General features: G+C 40.6%; 2 protein-coding genes across 3 annotated transcripts in view; one reads left to right on the plus strand and one right to left on the minus strand.

Annotated features, from left to right (window-relative positions):
- The window catches only part of KIAA2012 (KIAA2012 ortholog), a 116,618-nt gene extending 107,879 nt beyond the window's left edge, over positions 1-8,739 (plus strand). Inside the window, exons 18-23 of the mRNA XM_028168624.2 lie at positions 857-971; positions 2,474-2,811; positions 4,699-4,880; positions 5,506-5,678; positions 6,504-6,723; positions 8,601-8,739. Of these exons, the coding sequence (XP_028024425.2) occupies positions 857-971; positions 2,474-2,811; positions 4,699-4,880; positions 5,506-5,678; positions 6,504-6,723; positions 8,601-8,739 (1,167 nt within the window). The remainder of the gene's footprint in view (positions 1-856; positions 972-2,473; positions 2,812-4,698; positions 4,881-5,505; positions 5,679-6,503; positions 6,724-8,600) is intronic.
- Positions 8,740-11,105: 2,366 nt separating this feature from the next.
- SUMO1 (small ubiquitin like modifier 1) overlaps positions 11,106-17,663 on the minus strand; it is a 36,209-nt gene continuing 29,651 nt past the window's right edge. The window contains exon 4 of one of the 2 annotated variants that reach the window (XM_057551713.1): positions 11,106-12,287. In XM_057551713.1, the coding sequence (XP_057407696.1) occupies positions 12,219-12,287 (69 nt within the window). In that variant the 3' untranslated portion in view covers positions 11,106-12,218. The remainder of the gene's footprint in view (positions 12,288-17,663) is intronic. The other variant, XM_007190539.3, reaches the window with a different exon arrangement.

Below are 17,663 nucleotides of genomic sequence, written 5' to 3' on the forward strand. Positions count from 1 at the left end.
CACAACTACTGAGCCCGCGCGCCTAGAGCCCGTGCTCCACAACAAGAGAAGCCACCGCAATGAGAAGCCTGCTCCCGCTCACTGCAACTAGAGAAAGCCCACGTGCAGCAAAGAAGACCCAATACAGACAAAAATAAATACATAATAAATAAATAAATACTTAAATAAATAAATAAAATTTTAAAAAAATAAATAAATATCACTCTCTGCTTCATATGGAACCCATGTGAATTCCATTCTAAGCCATTCTGTCTTGTTCAACATAATCTCCCTTTTGTTTTTTGTTTCTGTTTGTTTTATAAATTATTTATTTATTTATTTATTTTTGGCTGCGTTGGGTCTTCATTGCTGCGCGTGGACTTTTCTCTAGTTGCGGCGAGTGGTGGCTACTCTTTGTTGCAGTACACGGGCTTCTCATTGCTGTGCCTTCTCTTGTTGCAGAGCACGGGCTCTAGGCGCACAGGCTTCAGTAGTTTTGGCACATGGGCTCAGTAGTTGTGGCTTGCGGGCTCCAGACGCGCAGGCTCAGTAGTTGTGGCGCACGGGCTTAGTTGCTCCACGGCATGTGGGATCTTCCCAGACCGGGGATCAAACCCGTGTCCCCTGCATTGGCAGGCGGATTCTTAACCACTGCACCACCAGGGAAGTCCTGTTTGTTTGTTTTTTGGCCATGCCACAGGGCTTGAGGGATCTTAGTTCCCCGACCAGGGATTGAACCCGGGCCCCGGCCATGAAAACGCCGAGCCCTAACCACTAGACCGCCAGGGAATTCCCAACATAATCTCCCTTTGATGGTTTTTTTTTTCCTTGCTTTCTACATATATCATGTTCCCTTTCCTTAATTTTTCACCTTTAGGAGATGGAGTTGATTGACAAAGCCAAGAGAAAGAGAAGAGCCAAGACAGATAAGTCCAAGGCACCCAAGAGGGAGAGAGAAGGAAAGCTCGGTGGGGAAGCGGAGGCTGCTGTTGGTAAGGGACCGTCCAGGAGAACACACCTAATGGTAGCCAGGAAGTGCCATGGAGAATCAGCATGGCTCCTATGGGACAAACTATCTGTGTTGAGTCTCCTTGACCACCACAGCTAAGGTGGTGTTGCAGCCTTACTGCATGTCAGCATCTTGGGAGATAAGGATAGAGGAAACCAGGGGACCCTAGAGACCTGTAATCAGCAACAGAGAAAATTACAGTAATAACACTAACACCTATTAAATGAATACCCACTGAATTAGGAGCTCTGCATTTATGACATCATGAAATCCCCACAACAGCTCCATAAAGTAAGCGCTATTATTATATCATGTGGAGAGGTTGGGTGACTTGCGTAACATCAAACAGATCAAACGGTAAAGTGGTGGACCCAGGGTCTGGACCTGTCATTTGATTCCAAACTCGTAACTCTCAAACACTGCCTCTGTGAATAATAAATACGTCATAATCTGAGAACTGGTCCGTGAGAGCATTTGGGAAGGGAAAGGTTGCAACATGCTCTGAATGGTTACTCCAGCTGTCATTTTTCTTCTTGGTTCCTTGTGTTGCACCTCACAAGGAATTCAGCTTCCTATGCTTCTGGGGACTTTCTTTTCTTTTTTTTTTTTAATTAATTTTTATTGGAGTAGAGTTGATTTACAATGTTGTGTTCTGAGGACCTTCTTTAACATAAAACCTACACTCAGTCTTTCCCGGCCATATGAAGACCCTCGAAACAAATCAAAGGCTGTCAAAAAGGATGACGTTGGATAGTTTCCTGGGTCAGATCTTTTTTTTTTTTAAATCGAAGTGTAGTTGATTTACAATGCTGTGCCAATCTCTGCTGTACAGCAAAGTGACTCAGTTCTACACATACATTCTTTTTTTATATTCTTTTCCATTATGGTTTATCCCAGGGTATTGAATATAGTTCCCCATGCTCTACAGTAGGACCTTGTTGTTCATCCAGATCTATTTTTGAGCTTTGCTTTTTAAAGTCTTGCTGAATTTACATCATTGTAGCCCATAACTTGGGTAGCATTGGCAGGACTGGGAAAGGAAATACTTGTGGCCCCAGAGGAGAACTGAGGAAGAGGCCTTAGAGTATGGAAGGTTTAAACTTTACCAGGTTACAAAGTTGCAACCTCAAGCTAGACTCCTGAGGCATGACTTTCCAGCTGTACCTATAGGTCTTCCCTCCAGAGAGTCTTACCCCCACCATAGGTCAGGGTAAATCAGAACTTCTTTAGTAGCAAGACTGCTGAATTACAGTTGATCCAAGTAGGATAAGGCAGTTTCTCAAAGGGTAGTCTATGGACTACCCTTCTCAAAACGCTTGGAGTGGTTGTTAAAATGCACATTCCTACAGAATCAGACTCTAGGGGTGTGGCTCAGGAATCCGCACCCAGGTGATTCCATTGCACACGGAAGTTTTAAAGTTAGTGAAAAGGATGCAGAGATCACATTTATTAGCTATGTCTCTATCCCCCATTGTTCTCTCCCAGGAAAGTCAAAGGAATCAAAGGCTGAAAAGAAATCAGAGCTAATTCCCAAAGAAAAAAAACCTGGAGTCAAAAGGAAAAAGATACAGAAGGAAAGGAATCTGGAAATAGTAGCAGAGCTGGGTGGGCCTGATGTCATGAACTCTAAGAAAACTAAAGACACCTCAGATGGAGGTTTCTTTCCTTCAGGCTCTGTTGTAGAGGACCCTTGGCTTTCTTCCAAATTGGATGCCCCTGAGAGCCAAGTTTCTATAGATGGAAGGTCATCGCCTACCCAGACTGCACCTGTCCCTGGAAACATGGAATCTGAAGAAGAGGGAAGCCATAAGGACGCTTCCAAGGTAGGGTCCAATATTCTCACCTTGGCCAGAGGGATTTCAGTCCTCACTGGTGCAACTGCAGAGGTGGGAAAAACTGCCCTGAATTACATTGTAGTTACTGAAACAGCTCTACTACATAGTGGCTTTATTTGTTCTACTTTGGTACCTTCTGACCCTTTAAGGAGCCAGATCTGATCAAAGACACAGGGTGGCAAAGCCCCTCTGAAATGATGTATTCTGTGAGGCTCTCAAACTACTAGGGCAGGTACCCACCCTTAAAGAGCAGAAAGTTGGCACAGCACCCATTTGTGAGAGGTACAGGCCTCACAGTTACAGGGAAAGGTGAATTCAGGCCTCAGAGCCAAGCACATATTCTTGACTTGGCCTGGAGATCATGTACTGCTTGCCTCTCAAAAGCTGCAGAAATTCCTCCATTCCTAATCTGCTTTTCTGCGGCACACATCTGGGCCATGGGTAACTTATACACACACATCTATCTCCCTTTTCTTTAAACACTGCAAACGTACCCACAGCTAAACCACTATGGTTAAACTCGCATAAGTTACATGCAAATATGGTACAACTCTGCTGAATTTCATTTAATCTTTACAGCCACACTTGTGACCCAGGTATGATTCGTTCCATTTTACAGACTTAGAAGCTGAGGCTTAAAAGAGTTAGATGTTTGTTGCCAGAAGTTACACAACCATCAAGTGGTAGAGCCGAGACTTAGATCTTTCGACTCCAAAATCAGAGCTCTTGTCACTATTTTAAATTATTATGTTTTTATTTATTTTACAGCCTGTGGTCTTCCAAAAAGGATTTCAGAAAGATTTTTCCTTTCTAGTTCTCAATCTTCCCAGCTGCCTAGACTATAGGATTCTGCTTTATACAGCAGATGAAAATTTTAAGCTGTGGGCAGAACTTTTCTGAGCCTGCTATAGACTCAGAATTTCTAGATTTATTGTCAATCCACAGTACCATGCTGCCTCAGCAAAGGCTAAAAAGCAAGGAAGTATCCACCCCAAGTTGGATACACAGAGAGCCCATGGAAGAGTTGCCATTCAAGGTTCCCCTTAGGAGGATACTTCTGACTGAGGAGGAGGCATCAGGAAGAAAAAGAAAGCTAAGACACTCTTCACAGAAACTAAGAGAACGTTTCATTGAAAAAGTGGATTTGCATAGGATTAAATATGAGTCTGACACATCTACACCTAAGTCTGCCCCTAAAACAGCCTTTTTCTAGAACCTGTGGTTCTGAGCCCTGGCTTCACGTTAGAATCACCGGAATATGCTTTTTTAAACCACCAAGAAAAAAGTTTATTTAAAAAAAAAAAAAAAGGAGTTCCCTAGTGGTCCAGTGGTTAGGACTCCAAGCTTTTACTGCCGGGCCTGGGTTCGATCCCTGGTGGGTGAACTAAGATCCCACAAGCCCTGTGGCATGGCCAAAACTATTAAATTAAATTTTTGAAAACCCACCAAGGCCTCCCACCTAGGTATTCTCATTTAATTGGTCTGGGTGGGGCTTTTGGCCTCAAGTACTTTTTAAAAGCTCCTTGGGTGATTATAACGTGCATCTAGACAAATGATGTACCAGACATTATGTTGGCTCTTTCACTATTTCAGTTAATTCTGGTAACAGCCAGCTAAAAGGAAGACAATATCCAAGAAATTAAGTTGTTATCCCCAAATTCTGAAGCAAGCAAGAGAGAGACTTAGATCCAGGTCGATCAGATCCCAGAGCCCAGGCCAGTGGTGGCAGAGTTTATACGGCTGTGGTCAGAGTGTGGAAACCACCTAATCTCTAATTAGAGGCAACATCCCGTGGGTGGAGGATGGCTCGCTGCCGAGACAAGGTCCCCGTGATTACCGTACGTCCCTTGCACTAAGAACACTCTGGTTCCTTAGGTCCTCCTCGCTAAGAGGGAGCCGGAGAAAGCTTCCCGGGCCAGGCTGCGAGCAGAGAGGGCCGAGATAAGACGGCTGGAGGTGGAGAGGAAGAGAAGGCAGCGGGAGGAGGAGAGGCGGCTTCAACAGGAGCAGCTGGAGAGGACAGAGAAGATGAAGGAGGAGCTGGAGCTGGAGATCCGGTGTGTAGGGCGGCCACGGCCATGATAGGAAGCAGAAGATAAGGCAGGGGTTGACTTCCACTAGGGGTAAAGCTGGTTCTGAGGCTCATGCCCTGAAGTAAAACAGCACGTCTCGTTTTTCACTATCCTGGTTATCCTAGGAACAATCTGGACCAAAGATAAGATGTGGTGTCTTCAACCATTAGGGTTACTCCAGATAGATGTTCACGGGATCTTCCCGGGAGGGCTTTGAGATCCGGTCCAGCAAACATTTGTTGCGCCTCTTGCCACGTTGTCTGCATTGTGTTAGGCTCTTCCATAGGCCTCTGGGCTCATTTAATCTTCACAACAACGCTGTGAGACAGGAATTTCAAAATCCATTTGATAAGAATGGAAAATGCGGCTCTGGGAACGTAGGCCCCCGCGCCAGAGCACAGAGCTGTGTAGAAACTTCCAGGCTTCTAGTTCCAGGCCTGTTGTGTTCTTGCTTCTGCTCTTCAGTTAGGCTTCCCTTAGAAAACGAGTCTCCTCTGAATGGGACGCTCCGTGTGGCCTGCAGCCAGCAAAGCCTCCATCAGAGGCACGGCTTGTCCTACAAGGACAGTGTTTCCTGCCGTTTCTCTGACCAATTTGTGGGTTTTCTCAGCTTGAGGAAACAGAAACTCGAGGAAGAACAGCAGAGGCAGGAGAAGGAGGAGAGAAAGCAGTGGCTCCGGTTGCAAATGGTCCAAGAGAGAGCTCGGCAGCAACAGGAGGCGTTCCGGAGGAAACTGCAGGAACTGCAGAGAAAGCAGCAGCAGGAGGAAGCCAAGAAGGCTGGTGAGGGGGACTCAGCTCTCGGCAACGCCCATCTATCTGGGACAGAAGTATATTTATCCCACTGTGGGTGTTCATTTGACTCTCCCCAGAGTTATTCCTATCCTAGGTCTCAGTGTGAAGCACTCTAAATGGATAAGCTGATTTTTTTCAAAGTGATTAATATGTGTGACTCTAGTGAGTTGAGATATCAGATCAAAATAAGAAAGACTCGTTTGTGGAAATGACTCTTGGGTCCCACTCCCAATTCAGTAATCTCCTGAAGTGGGACCCTGCCCCTCTCATTGCCCTTCCAGCATTGCTCAGAAGCTGCCTAAATTGGAGACATAGCCCTGCTCCTTGCTTCCTTCCCTAGCAGATGGAAACAGTCAAACATCTGGATAGCTTCAGGGCAGCCTTTCAGGTGATGTGTGGAATCTCTACAGCCTCACGTTTGAGGAATAGGAAAGACTTTAGCAGATGACACCCTGTAGACTGGTCAGTCCAGCTGAGTAAGCACCAAGTTTCTCCAGACCCTGCTGTGACACCTGTCCCCAACCCATCTGCATACCACCCATGAATGTACCAGGCTCTGGAAACTTCTTCCCCAAGGTTTTGTATTCATTGCACACAGTGCACTGCACATAGTAGGTGCTTGATAAAGGACTCTTAAGTTAGCAAGTTAACCCAAGGTAATCCCCACAGAAGATCTGGCAACCTGCTGTCAGGTAAGCTACAGAATATCTCACTGAGAGTCCCTGGGAATTACAAACTTGAGAGTCAGATCAGAGAGTTGTTTTCCCCAATAATGAGACCCCTGCTGAGCCTACCTGCCTTTCTGTTCTGCAGAGGCAGAGAAGCAAAGGCAGAAGGAATTGGAAATGCAGTTAGCAGAAGAACAAAAGCGCCTGATGGAAATGGCTGAAGAAGAACGGCTGGAGTATCAGCAGTGGAAACAGGAAGCAGAAGAGAAGGCTCGGCTGGAAGCAGAGGACAGACGGCGAAAGGAAGAGGAAGCAGCAAGGCTGGCTCTGGAGGAAGCCATGAAACAAGCCCAGGAACAAGCCAGGTATTTGCTATTTGGGCAACAGTTGCAGTAGTGGGATTGTTCACAGGCTTGACTGCCTGCCACTAGTACTAGCTTTGCACTGCCTTTGGGCACGTGAAGTTTTCCCACTTCCCATAGCATGGTTTGGAAGAACTAAAAAATAGAGATTCTCCTGCTGCAAATGTCACAGAATTTCCTGATGGCTTAAAGAACTCGTATTGAAGCTAGAAGGGAGTTTACAGATCATCTTTCTCAGCCCTCTGGTTCACAGATGAGAAAACCAAGTCCCAGAGAGAAGGATCTTGATTAGGGCTAACAGTGACTTAGGGGCAGTACCAGGACCAGATCTAAGACCCCCTGGTCCTGAACCAGTACCTTTCTCAGTAAGTATTTACTGGGTACCTATTATGTGCCAAACACTATTCTGGACACTGGGAATTCAGGAGTAAACAAAACAGATGTCTCTTCTCCAACGCCATTTACATTCTAGGGGTGGGGGTGGGGAGACAGACTCTAAACAAAGATTTTTTTAAGCTGGCAATAAATGCTATTCAGAAATTCTTTAAAGATGTGATAGGATTGCAGGTTTAGTTCAGACAGATCAGCCAGGGTAACACCTTAGAAGAGGTGATACATAAGGTGAAACCTGAATTACAACGAGTTAGCCACATAAACATCTGGAAGAAAAATATTCCACTAGGTAAACAGCAAGTGCAAAAGTTCAAAGAAAGGAATGAGGCTGGCATGGTGGAAGAATAAAAGAAAGCGTGGCTGGAATGAAGTGAACAAGGCACAAAGAATACTTCCAGATGAGGTCAGAGAGGTAGGCCTTGTTAGGAGAAATAGCCCAGAATCAGCCATCAGGGGCCAACAGCATTTCCCCCTTTGTTCTCTTGCAATAGTTATGATCACTGCATCTTTCTGCTAATAGAATCTCTTGAGTAAAGTGGTTTCAACTGACTCTTTAAAAACCAGGTCCTCCGTAGTGGCTATATCATAAATTTCCCCTCTTAGTGAAGGCAACAGTCATCCCCCTTTAGAACCATTAAAAGTGAAGGGTAAAGAAGCCCAACACAGAAAACCACAATTCCAATCTTAACTGTAAACAATTTACCCCTTGAAAGTTATTTTCTACAACTTAAGCTTAATCTAAGCTAATAAATACTCTTTAGGGGACCAGAAAAAGAAGGAAGCCAGAACAACTCTATTTCAAGGTTTTCCACCTAACCTTGAGTTGTTCCTCTCCTGAAACATTCCTCAGCTGTTACGCGAATTACAGAACAGATCATTAGGGAAGTCTTGATTCAATTTCAAAATTACGTGTTCCATGTATCATAGCAGTAGGGTTGGGTTCGTAAGTATTGAAACCAAAAGCAAGCTATTGGAGTTGCAGTTTTCCACAAAAAGAAAACTGGCAAGTAGTAGGAGGGGAAGTTGAGCAATTTTGCAACACTAATCCAAGTAGCTGAAAGCAAAAAACCAAGTAATTAAAGGGATATGTGAGGGGTGTTAAAGAGCCTCATTCCAGCAAGGGTTAAGAGAACTTGATGCTAGCTAGCTTGATTTCGTCTTCACTTGTGTGACATTGGCCCAGGTACAGTTAACTTCTCTGGCCTGTTTCTTCATCTCCAAAACAAGGGAGTCCCTTCCAGCAATACAAATTTAAGAACTGTTACACCTTTCACTTTCCTAGTAGGAGGATCATGATACATGATACTCTAAACCTCATATGTAAAGTCACTAAATGAACAGAGTATGATCTTCCACTAAAATGCAAGATCAGTAGCCCCAAGTCTAACTGATGATGACTGAAATCCAAAATTTTTCCACGAGCTTATAAGGACAATTTCTAGGATGCTTAATCAGTATTGTGATTGCGGGTGGGGTTGTTTCCTCAGGCAAAAAGCTGCTTTGAAGAAAGATCTTCATTTCCACCAAGAACTCCATAAGGAAACCAATGGCCTACAGTGGACACAGAACATTTCCAGACCATGGGTCTACTCTTACTTCCAGTTCCTACAAATACCAAGACCTTAAGACTAGAAGAAAACTAAAAAGTTAGGAGGTGGTGACAGAAAACGAGTAACTTCCTTCTGTAATGAAGTTCCGTCCTGAGCTCAGTTAGCTCCGTTTCATCTGGTTCACCTCACCTCACCCCACACTTCACTTCACTCTAGGCCCTCCCTCCCCACCACCCAAACCTTACTCAACCCAGTCAAACTTGTCACACACCTAAATCCTTTATGTTCTCTGGAACCACGTAAATGCAGAAGCTTTGGTGCCTAAAATTAGCCAGTAATTTCATAATTTGTTTGAATTTCAGTAAATTTCGGCTTAATTTCAGTGAGTAAGACATTAACATAATCTTAGGGTAGCTGAAGTATTTCATTTCAGTGTCTCTGAAAGAGCTGTAGGTAAATGGAAATTCTATAATGCAATAACTCTGAATTAGCAAAGAGGAGCTAATTCATGTATTTACATATTAAGAATTTTATTATAATTTATAAAGCAAAACCACATCCATTTCCTCCTAAGAATCTAAAGTTTAATTTCTATTTAAAACAAGTTAATCACTTGATAAATGTTCATTTGAGCAAAATGAACTGTTCTGAGAGAATTCTCACAACCTCAAAGTACAGATTAAGAGCTGCACTATCCAAATAAATAGCCACATGTAGCTATTTAAATATAAGTTAAAACATTCAGTTCTCCAGTCACACTAGCCACATTTCAGGTGCTCAATAACCAGATGTGGCTACTGGCTACTGTAATAGAACATTTTCATCCTCACAGAAAGTTCTATCGGACAACATTGTATTCTAGAGCCCGGAAAATTAACCGATCTTGAGGTTTTGCTCCTCTGTCTTGAAAAACCAGCCACTCACATAACTTCCCCCTTTTTAAAATCACACTGAACCTATAAGCATCTTGATTAGATAATCTTGTCTTTAACATCTCCTTAATATCAGTTAAGTATCTGATAAGTATCTATCATAGATTGATCATTAAAGGGGATGAAGGACCTTTAGCAAATAAGATATGTAACAAGATGTTAAAGCAAGCAGTATCTGAACCTGAATTTTCCCACGAATTTCCTTTGGCCCTATTCTATTCTTCACTGTCTACAGCTAAAAAAGCTTAGTATTTGCAGATGATTCCCTCAAATCTCCCACTAATGCTTGTAAGGTGCTTTCTACAGGAACTGCGCTTCCACAATCCAGAAGTCAAGCTTAATTTTGAGTCTGTATTGCTGTGTTATTGGACTTGTTTAGATTTGATGCTTATTTTCAAACACTTGCTTTATATAAAATAGAAATAAAATGGCCAAAACACTGGCTATCACAGTGAATTTAAATATGCCACTTAAAACTTTTTCTCAAACTTGTCGATCCTACTTGCACATTCATTCATTCATTCAATTCACTGAATAATACTTAGGTGAGAAAGGAGCATCTCAAATAATTCAACCGAAAAGAAAGAACACTCAAGGAAAACATCCTTGCGGGGGAAATTACCATTACTGATTTTATTTTCTCCCTTCTTTTACAAATTTAGGATGTTGCAGTCAAGCACCAGGTAGAGAGGCTACACTAAATGTTATTCGAGGTCCCTTCCAAATCTGACATTCTATTAAATTGTTGCTGTGAAAAGCCTATTTTATCAGCAGTACTCACCAGATAAGCACATTTTTCAGTCAACCACAGCACACTGCAAAATATTTAGAAGAATCCAATAAACTAAAATCAAGAAAATTATATCCCCAAATTATATTATAGTTAAGCTCCACCACCTAAATGCTGAGAGCCCTCAGAAAGAGATGCAAACAAAGCTAAGATACCAAACTACATATTCACGCCTTCTGGATAGCTCAGATAGCCTATGAGGTTTGCTACTCAGGCCTGACAGAAATATGCAACTCAATGAGGACTTTCTAGAAATGGGCCTGACTCCTAGTTACTATTTAATACAATGATAAATGCCAGGTAATGGTCTAAAAGCTCTAATTTACCTAGACTACATATGTACAATACAAATAATTTTTCAGTTAGGGTCAAATATAAGAATTTATAAGGTGAGCCAATTATTTTTCAATAGGGGACTTGAGAAGGGATTCAAACTATAACAGTTTATAAGATGCATTAGAGAGAGGTCTTATTCGCTCTTCTAATGTAGTTAGATGACATTCTATTTGGAATAATATGAAATAGGATTACATATATGCACAGATATACTGAATTCTGTGATTCATTAAGGATTTAAAAGAAAAAGTTAAGCCCTCTAATTAAGGAACTAATTTGGTATTTTAATTTCACACAGTTTAAAGAGAGGATATAAAGAAATAAAAGAAAATATAAACAAAATATACCAAACCTTAACTAAGCAGAGAACATTTTGTAAATTGTTAAGGGAAAAACTGAAATTATCAATATCAATTAAGAATTTTTGGCGTGCCCATTTATTCAACATATTGGGTAACTGTATCATATATATGCACCACACAGGAATATCAAGTTTTTAAAATAAACAGCACTGGGTATTTAAAAGGTATTGTGGCCTTAATTAAATCCTTAATTCAGAAGGCACTTCAGTAACTTTCAGGGCTTCAAAGTCATGATCATCATCACTGCACAGTACTAAAGAAAACATGTTTACCATGTACAAACAATAATTTCCAGTATTATGCAAGAAAACCTTATGTTTTAAGCATTTTTTTTCTTTCTGTACAATTAAAAATAAAATGAACATTGGTACGGTTTTTACAAATATTTTGTTTATTTTAATGAAGCTGGTACAGACAATGTCCATTTAAAACCCATATCCCAGGCCAAAAAGTACAAATAAAGTCAAAAAGAGCAGCGTTCTGCTGTATACACTTCTGCATGAATAACTTTAACTGCTAATGAAAATTAGAACTTTTCTGGGATCTTCTGACAAGATTTTTCTTTCACCTTAAAATGCTTTCTCTTCAGTGAAGCCATCTTTGGAGTTAGTCATTATTTTCACCACCTCTGTCACCTTGACTCCAACCTGATATTCCTCTTCTTTTGGTCCAGACCCTCAGATTTTAAAAGTAGCTTCAAGTTAAGGAAAGGGCATTTTCCCACAGTTCAGTTCTCTGAAAAACTTCCATCTCCCACTGAGAGTCACAGTCCAGGAGCGAAGCGATCACATGCTAGAACTTCGGGGCCAATTGGAAAGTCATTATGAACACTCGCATTAGTCAATCTTATTTATCACAAGCCTGTAAATGCACAGTCCTGGAAAAGGCGGCCTCTCTGTGCACACACATAATTTTTAAAAAGGAGAGGGCGACATGAACGGGGCTGAGGTTTGATCACCAAAAATCAGCACAATGAAAACAAACAATAATGAATAATGGGCACTAGAATTCAAATTACCAGATGTTCTAAAGAGATGGGGTGCCAGTTTTCAATTCTGTTTTGAACACCACATTACAAAAGAACTATTTTTAAAAATAAAAAAGGATTAAGGGAAAAGAAAAAAAATAAAAATATCTAAATTGTTGAACGACCCCCTGTTTGTTCCTGATAAACTTCAATCACATCTTCTTCCTCCATTCCCAGCTGTAAGAGGAAAGAAAAGTGTTAGTAGTGGAATATAAAAGTACTATTTTTTTAATTGGCTGCAATTATGTGGCCACTGTTTTAAAGTGCAAAAAGATACAAAAGTAATCCATAGTTATCCTGTTCTAAAATTAAGAATACTGTTTCCGGGCTTCCCTGGTGGTGCAGTGGTTAAGAATCTGCCTGCCAATGCAGGGGACACGGGTTTGAGCCCTGGTCCGGGAAAAACCCACATGCCGTGGAGCAACTAAGCCCATGCGCCATGACTACTGAGCCTGTGCTCTAAAGGCCGTGAGCCACAACTACTGAGCCCACGCGCCACAACTACTGAAGCCCATGCGCCTAGAGCCCATGCTCCGCAACAAGAGAAGCCACCACAATGAGAAGCCTGTGCACCGCAATGAACCCACTCGTCCCAACTAGAGAAAGCCCACACACAGCAACGAAGACCCAACACAACCATAAATAAATAAATGAATTTATTAAAAAAAAAAAAAGAATACTGTTTCCTTTAATCTAAAGAACAGAGAGGGGGACTTCCCTGGTGGTCCAGTGGTTAAGACTCTGTGCTTCCAATGAAGGGGCATGGGTTCAATCCCTTATCAGGGAACTAAGATCCCATATGCCACATGGCGCAGCCAAAACAAAACAAAACAAAACAAACAAACAACCAAGTTTTAAAGAACAGAGAGGTGTATCTTTTCCTGATACTATGTCTATGAAGTCATTCATATTACTTTGCTGAGCCAACTTCACATCCCAGTTTATTCACCATATAAAATTTAAGTGTTTCTGAAAAGTATCTTAAAGGAGTTTTAAACCTAATGAAACATGTATATAATAGTTTAAATAATAGTTTGATGGCATATTTTCTAAAATGCATTTTACTTCTAGATGTAATTACTTGATAGAATCTCTTTCAAAAAACCTGATCTCACTTTGAAATATATGTGGTTTTAGTTAGAAAAACACTGCCTAAGGATTCATTTCTAAGTGGTTTGCTTTGTCATCTACAATTCCTTCTGGCATATAACTATTATTTTCTTTGATAGTAACCACTCAGTGAAGAAACCTTACTTAACTTCTACTCTTATTTGACACCTCCAATTGTATAAGCTAGATTTTTCAGACCAACCCTTCTCAACTCTTACAGAAAAGGAAAAGAAGAAAAAAGACCCTTTAAAATGCCTTATACAGAACATTAAGCAAAGTATAGGCAATTAAGTTTTTTTTTTTTAATTTTTTTAATTTATTTATTTTTGGCTTCATTGGGTCTTCGTTGTGCGCGGGCTTTCTCTAGTTGCGGTGAGCGGGGGCCACTCTTCGTTGCGGTGCGTGGGCTTCTCATTGCGGTGGCTTCTCTTGTTGTGGAGCATGGGCTCCAGGCACACAGGCTTCAGTAGCTGTGGTGCACGGGCTTAGCCGCTCCGCAGCACGTGGGAGCCTCCCGGACCAGGGCTCGAACCCGTGTCCCCTGCACTGGCAGGCGAATTCTCAACCACTGTACCACCAGGGAAGTCCCTAAGTTTTTTTTTTTTTTTTTTTAATGGGCTTTATATGCATTGAAATATTCTGGAATTTTTTTCTAAAAGACATTATTAATAATGGTTGCCTCTGAGAAATGGGAATGCAGAGATATCTAAAGTGTATTTTCCATTTTATATACTTTGGTAGTTTGGTTTTCTAATACTTTTATTTATTTTTAACACAAGTATTCTTTATTTAAAAAATAAAAGAGGGGCTTCCCTGGTGGCGCAGTGGTTGAGAGTCTGCCTGCCGATGCAGGCGACACAGGTTCGAGCCCTGGTCTGGGAGGATCCCACATGCCGCGGAGCGACTAAGCCCGTGAGCCACAACTACTGAGCCTGCGCGTCTGGAGCCTGTGCTCCGCAACAAGAGAGACCACAACAGTAAGAGGCCCGCGCACCGCGATGAAGAGTGGCCCCCACTTGCCTCAACTAGAGAAAGCCCTCGCACAGAAACGAAGACCCAACACAGCCTAAATAAATAAATAAATAAATAAATAAATAAGTGAAATTCTTTAAAAAAAATAAATAAAAAATAAAAATAAAAGAGTACATAAGGGGGCTTGGTGTCGCATAGAAACCCAGGTGTTACACTCAGTGAGGCTTGTAAAGGACTGTAAATCTGTTGATTCTGATGTGCAGACAGGGTTAAGGAGCACTGTAATAGGCAGACTGAAAACAAAAACTATCACTGTTTCCACTGAACTATAGTGGATCACAGAAAGAAATGAAAAATAACATTTCAAAGGAAAGTCCAAGATCAGTATTTTATAGGTGACAATTTTGTGCTGAATTACAAAATGTGAAAATTAAAATATGCTAAGAAATCTAAAAATAAAACATAGACTTAAGTGGATTTAGAATTTTTTTAAAAGTGATTAATTGGCTCTAGTATTATGGATATCTTGATTGTGATAGACATATGAATATTAAAATAATTATTAATTAAAGAGGCTATTAAAATTTAATTTTAATTGCACATATAGCCTGGTAAATACTACAAGGACTAAAATTCCAAACATTACAAGGAACCTTTAAATCAGGAAGGCAGCACATGTCCTCAAACTATGAAGAATATGAAGCCATCAGCTTTAAGGAGCACATTAGCAGAGAGACTTACCTGGTGGCACAGTGGTTAGGAATCTGCCTGCCAATGCAGAGGACATGGGTTCAATCCCTGGTTCGGGAAGATCCCACATGCTGCGGAGCAACTAAGCCCGTGCGCCACAACTACTGAGCCTGTGCTCTAAAGCCCGCGAGCCACAACTACTGAGCCTGCGTGCCACAACTACCGAAGCCTGCACGCCTAGAGCCCATGCTCCACAACAAAGATGAGCCACCGCAATGAGAAACCCACGCACCGCAACCAAGAGTAGCCCCCGCTCGCCGCAACTAAAGACTGCGTGCAGCAACGAAGACCCAACACAGCCAAAAATAAATAAATAAATTTTTTTAAAAAAAGTAGTACATTAGCAGAGATGAGTAAACAAGAGTACAAAGAGGTCACTCCCTAAATACCTACTCTCTCCCACTGCCCCATTATTATTCTTCTAAGAAGATAAATCTCTTAATGATAGTGAGGGAGGTGTCTCTAAAATGTATGAAATATCTTCTGTGTTGCAGAGATTATGCCAAGCTAGGACAGGGAAAATACAACATAAGTTTGGAATATCTTGTGCCAGCCAGTAAGGAAGTACTTAAGAAAGTGGGTAGATACTAAACCTACAGGGAAAAGTTTGATGAGAAAAAGGATAGTCACATAGTTTCAAAGTATGTGCCCACAAATTACTCAATTACAACAGGAAAAATAGTAACTACATAGTAAAGGAAAAAGACAACTGTTAAACTCAATAAGGGACTTCAGATACTCCAGATATTACACCCTGAGAAAGACACATCACCATTTATGTAGTATTCCAGCCAAAAATACATAATCCGAATCTAGTCATGAGGAAACAGAACAGCCCAAATTGAGAGACTTTTTGGAAAATACCTGGTTTGTATTCTTCAAAAATGTAAGTGTCATGAAGACAAAGATAGGCTGAAAAACTGTTCCAAATTAAAGATAACTAAAGAGACCCCTAAATAAAATATGTTGATACTGAACTGGATCCTGTGACGAGGGAGAAAATTTATTATAAAAGGCATAATTGGGACAGATGACAAAATTAGGTTGAAGACTAAAGTTTTCTAACAGTGTTAAGTGTCCTGAATTTTATTAACAGTACTGTGGTTATGTAAAAGAATATACTTATTCTTAAGAAATACACACTAAAATATTTAGTAAATGGCATGGTGTATGCAACCTACTCCCAAGTGGTTTGGATGATATACATATATATACACGCATATATTATATATGGGGGGAGGGGAATAATAAAGCATAGGTAGCAAAATGTTAAAAACTGGTAAATCTAAGTGGAAGAGAGTACAGTTTTTTGTACTATTCTTGCAACTTTTCTGTAAATTGAAAATTATTTCAAAATAAAAACTTTCTAAAAAGATGGAGAGGTGTCAAAAAGAAAAGACGCCAAATTGAAGGGGTCCCCACTGGCCAATATCTAAAGAACGTCATTATTCACACAGTTTCAAAGGTATCGCCCCACAAATTACTTATTAATTACAAAAGAAAATGATAACTTTACAATGGATAAAAAATCTGGCAGTTACCATCTTAACTACGTGACCAAAGTTAATATTATCCATAGCAGGACAAATGGAGATCATATAACTACTGATATGATGCACTCGGAATTTCACAGCTTCACTCTGTGCTACTCCTACCAAAAATGCAAAACTGAATCTAATCATGAGGAAACAACAGACAAACCCAAACTGAAGGACATTCTAAAATACAGCTGGCCTGAATTCTTTTTAAAAATGTCAGTGTGATGAAAAACGAAGACTGAGTAACTGTTCCACATTAAAGCTAAGGGGTATGATAACTAGTTAGAATGCATATCCTGGATGAGATCCCAGGTCAAGTTAAAAAAAAAAAAAAAAAGGAAGGGAGCTATAAAGGACCTTACTGAGACAGATGGCAAAATCAGACTATTTTGATTGTATATTCAATTACAGTATTGTATCAAGGTTAAATCACTTAAATTAGATAATTTAACTGTGGCTCTTAGGAGAACAATAACACTGAAATATTTAGGGGTAAAGGGCCAGTATCAAATGGCCCACCAATAATGATAATCTGTATATACAGACAGAACAAAAAAGCAAACATAGCACAATGTTAATAACTGGTGCATCCAGGAAAAAGGTTATAGAGGAGAATATTATACTAGTCTCATAATTCTGTAAGTTTGAAATGTTTTTAAACCAAAAAACTAATAATAACCATACACTGTTCCCACTATCAGAAATATCAAAAATGTTATTTTGTATTTGGAGGGGGGAATCTGCATAAATATAAATACACACATTCTCTCTCTCACACTTCATTACTTTCAGATGCCTGGGGGGTGGCGGTGGGGATGGGAATAGAGAGGGTGGAATATATAAACAGAGAAAACAGTCCATACATACAATAAAAGAAATAAAGGCACAGAAGCATTAAAAGACATAAACCAAGATGACAGAGCCAAATATATTAATATACACTAAGCTTCTACATTAAGTTCTCAAAATGGGTCAAAAGTCAAAACTGAACCGTGAAGGTCACCATCACCATGAAAATGTACCAGAAATCTGCCAAATTTGAGGACCATCTGTCCATCCTCAAAAAGACGTAGTATGTGTGTGCCTTATGACAATTTCAGTACTCATTTTCTACTTTCCACCTCTCTTTTTACAGGCACTTTTTGAAGGCAATACAAGGGAAGTTCAACCCAAAAGATTATTT

The sequence above is a fragment of the Balaenoptera acutorostrata genome, chromosome 8 (genome assembly GCF_949987535.1).
Source record: "Balaenoptera acutorostrata chromosome 8, mBalAcu1.1, whole genome shotgun sequence".
In the NCBI taxonomy this organism is placed as follows: domain Eukaryota; kingdom Metazoa; phylum Chordata; class Mammalia; order Artiodactyla; family Balaenopteridae; genus Balaenoptera; species Balaenoptera acutorostrata.